The sequence below is a fragment of the Magnolia sinica genome, chromosome 12 (assembly GCF_029962835.1).
Source record: "Magnolia sinica isolate HGM2019 chromosome 12, MsV1, whole genome shotgun sequence".
NCBI classification, from domain to species: Eukaryota; Viridiplantae; Streptophyta; class Magnoliopsida; order Magnoliales; family Magnoliaceae; genus Magnolia; species Magnolia sinica.
This window is the reverse complement of record NC_080584.1, coordinates 74,971,853-74,981,740: the sequence shown is the minus strand read 5'-3', so window position 1 is coordinate 74,981,740 and position 9,888 is coordinate 74,971,853. Positions and strand designations below refer to the sequence as shown.

The 9,888-nt window shown below is 39.6% G+C and overlaps 1 protein-coding gene across 1 annotated transcript; it reads left to right on the top strand.

The window, feature by feature from the left end:
- Positions 1–2,769: 2,769 nt before the first annotated feature.
- Positions 2,770–7,939, top strand: LOC131220256 (G-type lectin S-receptor-like serine/threonine-protein kinase At4g27290). The gene is made up of 6 exons (XM_058215211.1): positions 2,770–4,307; positions 4,758–5,032; positions 6,111–6,321; positions 6,813–7,050; positions 7,180–7,330; positions 7,445–7,939. Exons 1-6 carry the CDS (start codon positions 3,038–3,040, stop codon positions 7,754–7,756), a joined length of 2,457 nt encoding a protein of 818 aa, XP_058071194.1. The 5' UTR covers positions 2,770–3,037; the 3' UTR covers positions 7,757–7,939.
- The last annotated feature ends 1,949 nt before the right edge of the window (positions 7,940–9,888 follow it).

The following is a 9,888-nucleotide window of genomic DNA, read 5'->3' as shown; positions in this document are numbered from 1 at the left end:
GTGTTATGTAGGATTGAAAATAAAGCTACAAGGCTACGTAGATTTAAATTTGGCAGGAGATATTGACGGCAGAAGAAGCACTACAGGTTATGTCTTTACTCTAGGTAGTGTTTCAGTCAGTTAGATCTCTCAGTTACAGAAGATAGTATCTATCAATACGATGGAAGCAGAATATATTACAGCTATGGAAGCATGCAAGGAGATGGTGTAGATGCAAGGTTTCATGGAAGAGTTGGGTAAGAAGCAAGCATATTGTAAGCTGTACAATGACAGTTGGGGTATAATACACTTGGCTAAGAATTCAGTCTTTCATTCAAGGACCAAGCATATTGACATCAGATATCACTTCATACATTCGTTACTAGAAGATGGATCGATTGTTCTTGAGAAGATTCATACAAATGAGAATCCTGCGGATATGTTGACCAAAGTGGTTACACGGGAGAAGCTGAAGCTCTGTTCAGCTTTGATTGGTCTTCAGGCTTGAAGACAGGGAGGTGGTGTACTCCGGATGTAGAAGACGAAGGTTTATGATGATGTGTCTCTAAGTGAGAGATTGTTGAGATATGGAGCCACATCTGAACAGGGCTGCTCGACCAGTCGAGTGCCTTGCTCGACCAATCGAGTAGCCCACTCGACCAGTCGAGGACTAGCTCAACTCAAAGTCCAGCGAGCATCAGTTTTTTGGTTCCGTAGTGCTCGATCGGTTAAAGCCCTTGCTCGACCAGTCAAGAGTCTGCTCGACCAGTCGAGATTACGCAGATTCATTTCCGGATTTTGTACAGACTGCGGATTTTTAAGTCGGTTTTCATAGAGATGCAAAAGGAAAGTTGCCTAAACTATAAATAGGGGTCCCTAGGGCTTTTCTAAGGTAATGGGAAGTATTCTAAAGTGTGGGCAAAAGGTTTTCTCTATTCATCTAAAAGGAAAATGTTAGTATATTTCTTGTAATCTTCATTTTCTTCATAGTAGAAGTTTTGCACCGTGGTTTTTTTTTACCCTTGTTGGGGTTTTTTCCATGCATATGTTGTCTTGTGATTTGCTTGGTATACCTTGATTTTATTTCTAGTTTATATTTCTTCTTATTTATCATTTGTGGGTGAGACCGGAGATTAGATCTCGGTTCACTGCGTTGTTGGCGTATTGCGTAATCCCTGAGAGGAATGCTCTTGGATTTCAAAGGTAGCATTGTTATTACAAAAACCTTGTCGCCGCCACTATCAGGAAGGGAAGAGGATTGGGTGGCATACCACGCACCACGGAACTTGGGGTGCGTTAAAGTGATATGTGGGACCCAATATGATGTATATGTTATATTGTAACAATTCATTCATTTTTCTTGATTATTTCAGAGAAATAACAAAAATAAAAATAAAAATAAAAAAGGAAGATCGAAAGCTCTAATGGACCACACCACAAACAGTGATGGGGATTGAATCCTTCCGTTGAAAACTTCTTGGGAACCGTAGATGTTTTGAGTTAAGTAGATATTTGTTTTTCTTTCATTCAAGCCATAGAATCGTTTCAATGGTGGGCATCATTGTCCCACTGCTTTCTGTGATGTGGTCCAGTTGAACTTTAGATCTGTCTTATTTTTTGGCTCATGCCTTGAAATGATCTCTTCAAATGGATGGACGGTGTAGATACATTTGGATGATCCATCCATTTGAAGAGATCATTTTAGGGCATGACCCAAAAACTGAATTTATTTTTTATTTTTATTTTTTACACACCCCCACACACTCACGCTAGTGGAATTTCACCACCTATGGGTACTCGAACCCTTGAACTGGGAGTCCACCACCCGAGCAGGAGCAAGGACCCACCCCAAATCTGATTTTGTTTCATAGGTTCTCCTGGCTTCTAGGAAATTCACGTCCGTCGTCAATCCTGACAAATGGGGCTATGCTTGAAATCCGGGATATTGCCGTCTGGCTTCTCACCTCTGCCTTTTCGCTTTAGATCCTTTCGTAACCATTATACGTCCTAGGACTTTTCACTGCAATTCTTTCCTTAACCCTTCATTTGTAGGCCACCTACGGAAAGTCTGCAATTACCATACCAAGGACTATTCCAGAACTAGTCTATCACGATGGGAAACAACAGAATAGCGATCTCGATTGTGTAATCGATCGGCCCAATTGACATTGTTACGGGAATCGGATTGCCTGTGACCTGGGGCGCACAGATACTCCTGTACTCCCGGTTGTATAGGGCCCACAGAGATGTCACTGAGAAATTCACTCCATCCATCCATCTGTTTTTCAAGACCACAATAGGACATGAATTTAAACATCAGGAGGATCCAAAACTGATGTGGGCTATACCACACAAAACAGTCAGGATTGAATGCTTGGGGTGACAGGAGTTTTGTATCAGGATATATTTGCTTCATGGTTTATCTGAGTGGTCACAACCCAATGAACGGTGTGGATGGCATTTAAACATCATGGTCAACTCCAGGAACTTTTCAACTGTCGGCATTTCTGTTCCTACTGTTTCGTTTCGTGTGGCCCACCTGAGTACTTGATCTTCCTGATTATTAGCAACTTTCCCTTTTGTTGTTTTTTAAAACAAATGGACGGAGTGGATTAGTCACGGACATCTCTATGAGCCCCACACAGCCACGGATATATCTCTGTGCCCAGGTCACAGGCAATCTACTTCCGAATTGAGTACCTGTGTATCTGGTGTAAAGACTCGGTTCGTATATCCTGTAATTCGTCTTCACTTACTACTCACAACTTCTGTTTTCAGTATCAGACGAGTCTGAGATAACCCCTGACTCAGGTGAGTTGTACCCATTTAGCCCCAACTCGGATCTGCGTTGGCGGAGTCAATTCAAGTAGCCGAGTATTTTGACCATCTTCCAGACTGGCTATAGAAGTGGTCATAAGCTTTCAGTATTCACCACTGAACATTTGGCTGTTTGGTTGGGTAATCAGGCCCATTGGATTATTTTTCCTTAACTCATCAGTCATAGGCGCCATTCAATCACCTTCCATTGAAGGCGAATTGCAAGCTCGTTACTCATTCGATGATGGAAAGCAAATCCGGCAAACTGCTCATTCTTCTTGGCTTCTTCATATTCTACTGCCTCTGCATTCGATTTTCCAACGCGACGGATACCATCACACTAGACCGACCGCTTCCTGACGGGAAGACCTTGATTTCTGCTGGTGAGGTTTTCGAGCTGGGCTTCTTCCGTCCCGGAAAGTCCAAGAATCGTTATGTGGGAATATGGTACAAGAAAGTCACAAAACAAACGGTTGTATGGGTTGCCAATAGGAGAGCCCCGCTCTCGCATTCATCTGGTGTCCTTACAATCAACAGCAACAATGGGAATCTGATGATCTTGGATGAGATTGGAAGCAACTTCATGGTGTCATTTGATTCTGCTACCAATCAAACAAGTGCTCGGCTCTTGGATTCCGGAAACCTTGTACTGATGAGTGATGAAGGCCGGGTCATATGGCAAAGCTTTGATTATCCTACCGATACGTATCTCCCTGGCATGAAACTGGGGTTGAATAGAAAGAGTGGGCAAAACAGCTGGTTCCTCTCTTCATGGACAAGTGAAGATGACCCCGCTCCTGGGGACTACACTTTGGGAATGGATATCAATGGATCGGCCCAGTTTTTTATACGGAGAGGACGACAAAACTACTGGACTAGTGGCACTTGGAACGGGCAGATTTTCAGCCTGATTCCTGAAATGAGAAGAAGTTATGTCTTCAATTACAGCTACATATCGAATGAGGATGAGACATATTTTATTTATTCACTTTATAATAATTATAATATAATTTCAAGATTGGTGATGGACGTGTCTGGGCAAATCAAGCAAATGACATGGCTGGAGAGCAGCCAAAATTGGAATTTATTTTGGACTCAACCAAGAGCGGAATGTGACGTTTATGCTCCTTGTGGGGCTTATGGTATCTGCAAAGAGGGTATGCGAGACTCTCCTTGCACGTGCTTGCACGGATTTGAGCCTTACTCTCAAAGAGATTGGGATTCAGGTGATAGATCAAAGGGGTGCGTGAGGCGAACAGAACTGACTTGTGGGAATCAAGTTAGGTTCTTGCGGTTGAGTGGCATGGCTTTTTCTAGTAACCCTCAAGTTCTAAGGAATTCGAGTCTCAGCCCAGAAGATTGCGAATTTGAGTGCAGGAGAAACTGCTTTTGTATTGCTTATGATAACGGAGCCGGATGTTCCTTGTGGGATGGAGAGTTGATAAATATTCATGAGACGACCTTCGGCAATGTCCCTGATGTTTATGTTCGTCTCTCTGCTTCAGAGCTTGGTATGCCTACTTACTCTTGACAACAAGCCATTCGTATTGGTAGATTTTTTCGTTTCATCATCATTTTCTTTTTCCTGTTTGCACTTATCATTTTTAATTGTGCATTTGTTTGTTTTCTTATGCTAGTAAAAGTCGGAAACTGCAACTTTATCTCAGTCAGGTTGATTCTACATATATATATATATATATATATATATATATATATATATATATATATATATATGTTATGCATGTGCTGTGAACCGCAAAGGCTTTCAACCATGCATTCTTTTTTATACTACTCAATACATGTTCAGATACAGAAAACAATACAAGTTCAGACAGAGGAAAGAAGAAGAGGAAACGAGTAATCAGTGCACTAACAATCTCTCTGTCCATCCTTCTACTGGGCTTCTTTATGTGTTATTTCTGTAGGCGAAAGCTAATACATAAAGGTAAAAATTCTCTTAGTCATGAACTATGCAATGGATATTTTGATTCATCAAGTGAAGCAACTGTTTTGCTATCAACCAGGGAAACAAGAAAGAAGCCAAGAAGTATTATTGCGTGAGTTAGGAGATAATGGGTCAGATGACAGGGAATTCATCAATGCAAATAGGCTCAGAGAAGATGGAAGGAAGGGTCTGGAGTTGCCACTATACAGTTTTGCCAGTATAGTAGCTGCTACCGATAACTTCTCTCCAACAAATAAGCTTGGGCAGGGTGGTTTTGGCCCTGTTTATAAGGTAACCATATTTCATTGACACTAGTTCAATTTAGAAAATAAGAAATGACATGTATTTCTGCATAGGGATTTGAACGAAAGTAATGTAGCGCGGGTTGTGGACACTTTCATGGCAAAGATGGACCAGAGAAGGCCCGATCGGAGGTGCAAGTGATCAGGACCGTCAGAACCTTAAAACAGTAGTATCTCGGAAACCAGAACGAGTTTTTCAGCGTATCATATATGATTTTGGGGTAGGAGAGGCTACTTTAGCCAACCAAACCTGCTACGCCAGATTGCCCATGCTGGATTTGCGAGATTACATCAGATCGATGGTCAAAAGTCCTTTTTATTTTCATTTTTACTATAAATAATAAGTTTTAGTTTGATTATAACTTTTGGTACTTTGAATTTTAGGAGTTTGCCCAACATGAAAAAGGCTTAGAAAAATTAGGGGAATAATGTGGTTAGGCCAAATTGGACATTTACTATTTTTGGCTGAGAGAGAGAGAGAGAGAGAGAGAGATTGAAATTCACATAAACCATATTTCAGAAATACATCGCATGACACTGAAAATCATGAGAAAGAAAGACAAAAATAAAGCAAATAAAGAAAACATCACTCTTATTCATGCCACCTCTTCCCTCCAGTTAAACGACTCTGCAAATGTATTTATGAGACCAAACTGATACACTACTTTAGCTCAAATAATTACTAATGATCTTGTAATTTTGTTTTCACCAATACCTTTTCAAATACTACTCATCTTTCCTATCAAGCTTTTCATAGACTCACTAGGAAAATAATTCTAAGAAGAAGCAAATCCTAACCAAGCTCTCGAACTATAACTATCATTTGAAAAGTAGAGAAAAATAATTCATCTTAGCTGATTCGTTCTCTAAAAGTTAGTGTAGAGGTAACAAAACCTTTATCTTACCATAAATAACATACTCAGTTGCCAAATTTCCATGCATGTGTCAGCAAAATAACTCTGCTTTAACAGGACTATATTTATTGGAAAACACCAACACACGAAGTACACACCAATTAGGGTATTGATATTGAATAGAAGATGGTGATGACAAATGACAATCTTCAGGGTAGGTTGCACGAGGAACAAGAAATCGCAGTGAAAAGGCTCTCAAGAAGTTCTGGGCAAGGGCTAGGAGAGTTCAAAAATGAGATTATACTTATTGCCAAACTCCAACACATGAATCTTGTTAGGCTTTTGGGTTGCTGCATTGAAGGAGAAGAAAAGATACTGCTCTATGAGTACATGCCCAACAAAAGCCTTGACTTCCTCCTCTTTGGTTCGTTGCTCTTTGACACTTTCCAACTCCACACAATATTATGGTGATAGTTTGGAATCATTTCTCAATTTGCTGTCTCTCATCCACAGTACATGTGCCATACATGCAATCTTTTCAAACCATCCAAATCTTCGCCCCATTCCAGATGGATCATGACTCAAAATTCATACTAATCAGATGATCTTAGTCATCAGATTTTGGTCATCTAATTCACACTGATCGGAACCAATTTCTTTTAACCAAACTCTACTAGTGTGATTTTTGGGACTTGCTGCATCCACAATGAACATTATGATTACAATGATCCAGCTCAATAAATTCATATACCACGTGTATGGTGGATGGGACAACACTACTTAAGAAATGGACTATCTGGAGCTCCCGTCCTTCAACTTCATCTACATTCATTTCCTTTATGTTGGTAGGATATTCTCTACCATGTACACTAAAATACCTTCCCGTTTATATATTTGAGTCTAAAATTGATGCAGATCCAACCCAGGGAAAACTTTTAGATTGGGGAAAACGCATCCACATCATTGATGGAATTGCTCAAGGGCTTCTCTATCTTCACAAGTACTCCAGATTGAGAGTTATTCACAGAGATCTTAAAGCCAGTAACATTCTCTTGGATGGTGAGATGAACCCCAAGATATCAGATTTTGGCATGGCGAGAATTTTCGGGCGAAATGAATCAGAGGCAAATACGAATAGGATTGTTGGAACTTAGTAAGTAAATTCACTCACAAGTACAAATCTACACCTAAAGACAAAAACATCTGTATATATACCCATAATAAATATGCCCATCAGATTGTCCAACTTCAATTGAAATTTTGTTGAATGGTGGAATTCCAGTGGTTATATGTCTCCCGAATATGCAATGGAGGGCCTTTTCTCGGAGAAATCTGACGTCTTTAGCTTCGGAGTCTTACTTCTAGAGATTGTCAGTGGCAAGAAGAATACCAGCTTTTATCATTCTGATAGGTCTCTAAACCTTCTCGGATATGTAAGTAACCAGAACAAATCTACCATCTTGGTTTCATGTTTCAGAACACCTTGTTTTTGTTTCCTTTTGGAATCTAACAATGACTTACAACCAAGAAAGATGTAATTGTTTCAGGCATGGGAATTGTGGAAGGATGGTAGGGTCTCGGAGTTGATGGACCCAATGTTAGGTGATTCAACATCTACTGGCTGTGATATTTTGAGATTCATCCAAATGGGACTCTTATGTGTGCAGGAAAGTGCGAGGGATAGACCCACCATGTTGGACATTGTTTCTATGCTTAGTAACGAAATGGCAACATTGGCTAATCCAAAACGACCAGCATTCTTTCTAGGAAGAAGGGGGCTTGAGGAGAATTCATCTAAAAACAGAACAGAGAATTGTTCCAATAATGATGTAACTATTTCTGTGATAGAAGCTAGATAGACATTCCCACTTTAGAACAGAGTATTGCATATTTTTCCAATTAACGGAACTTTTAGTTGGTTGAAGTTCAAATAATTCTTACCATTTTATATCAGTCAGATTAAATGATTATGTTGTATCCTCCCATATGAGACATTGTGTAGTATGGGTAAGATTGTGGGATTTATTCTCTTAACTACCTTAAATAAGCTACTGTTTCTTTGAATTCTAAAGTTGAATGTGAGTCATTGAAAATTTTCTATTCATTGTTCTAAATTCATCAACAAACATGGATGGGAACCATCATCCCTTCGGAGAAAGTTTCTTATGATGGCCCATATAGCATATGGTATTTGACACATTCTGGCTCCTGGTACACCACTTCAACCTTGATCTTGACACTCGTAACTGTTCTTCCTCCATTGCCAGCTGATGAAACCCAGCAATGCTTAAACTGATCTTATAAGAAGTAAGGAGATGCGAGTGTATGAGTTTCTCACCTTACCCTTAGACAGACTAAAATGATGCTGATCTAGAACTCAAGGAGACCACAGCACAGATAACAGTTTGGATGAGGATGCTCCCCCTTAAGCATAATTTCCAGATGTTGTTGGGGTCATCTTGTTTTGTATTTGTCTTGACAACCAATCTACTGGTAAGATGACACCACCTGAATGAATTAACACCCCAAAAGAAAACTATTGCAAAAACTCAGGTGGGCCATACCACGTTCTTGCCTGCGAAAACTCAGTTGGGTCATGCCATCCAATCCACAAGGACATGGATTTTCAGGAACCTTTTGAGACCAGAAGCTGGGGGCCCACCGTGATGCTTGTGAGAAATCTACCATGTTCATCCTTTTTCTTCGGATCATGTTAGGACATGTGCCCAAAAATGAGGCAGATCCAAAACACAATTGGCCCGCATGATAGGAAACCGTGAGAATCGAAAATCCACAGTCAAAACATTCTTGCCGCCATAGATGTTTTGGACCAGGTTAATATTTTTATGGCAGTAGGAATTATCTTATGAATGGTGTAGATGGAATATAAACATCACAGTAGACCTCGGGGAGGTTTCAACAGCTGTGGTGCGGCCCATGGTGATCAGAACCAGTTATTTGCCCCGATTGTTAAATCTAAAGTCTAAAGCCTGACTCTGAAATCTAAAGCCGGATTCTGAAATCAGAAGTCAAAAAACATGCTTGGTAATTATAGATGAAGTCTGAAAACTAAGTACCGAATTTGAAGCAACCTGTTTGTTAACAAACATCTGAAATATCTTAAATACGTTAATTTGACACATTCTCCCCATCTCTAGTTTGAAAATATTTTACATTATAAAGAAATTATTTTTTATTAAATGAAAATAAAAATATTTTATTCATACTTAATAAAAAATTAAAATATTATTGTTCATAAAAATAGATTTAAAAAAATTAATGATTTGTAGTACAAGTATGGCAACAATTTCTTCCCATATATTGGACATAATAGTTTTGGCCCCACTTTTTGGATGCACTTCAGTATTGGATCTACCTCACTTTCAGTCCCATGTCCTGAAATAAACTCACAAAACCGATGGACGAGGTGAATTTCTCACAAGCATGAGGTGGGCCCCACCTACATTTCCAGGGCAGGAAATTCCTGCAAGAGGCTTTAGTAGTCTATCCCACATCCGGTAGAGTAGTGGAATAGCTACTACAGGTTGAGTAGCAAAACTGGCTAATGGAGTGACATCACCAAGTACCGTGGGTCCACTGCCAACAAAGGGGCCATTATACAGAACACGTTAGTTTTTAGCTACGGATATAAACCGTAGGTATTTTTACCACGGTTTTAATTAAAAATAAAGAGTTGACATACCATTAATAATTAGCGGTGGTGTAAGGGGCTCTATAGAGCCTACAAAAATATATATATATGTTATATCTAAGCCGTCCATATATTTTGAAATATTATTATAGGTGATGAAACCAAAAATCAGATATATTAAATGCTAGAGTGGACCACATGGTAGGAAACATGGAGATTAAATCACATGTGCTTCCAATGGTGTGGTCCACATGGGAATTCAATCTATTTTATTTTTTGGATCACCTACTAAAATTATTTATTACAATTAATGGACGGAATGGATAAACAAAATACATC

Coding starts and splice junctions, on each gene's coding strand:
- LOC131220256 (XM_058215211.1), top strand. CDS start 3,038: ATGATGGAAAGCAAATCCGGCAAACTGCTCATTCTTCTTGGCTTCTTC. Junction 4,308..4,757: donor TCTCTCTGCTTCAGAGCTTG/GTATGCCTACTT, acceptor AAATTCTCTTAG/TCATGAACTATGCAATGGAT. Junction 7,051..7,179: donor AATAGGATTGTTGGAACTTA/GTAAGTAAATTC, acceptor GTGGAATTCCAG/TGGTTATATGTCTCCCGAAT.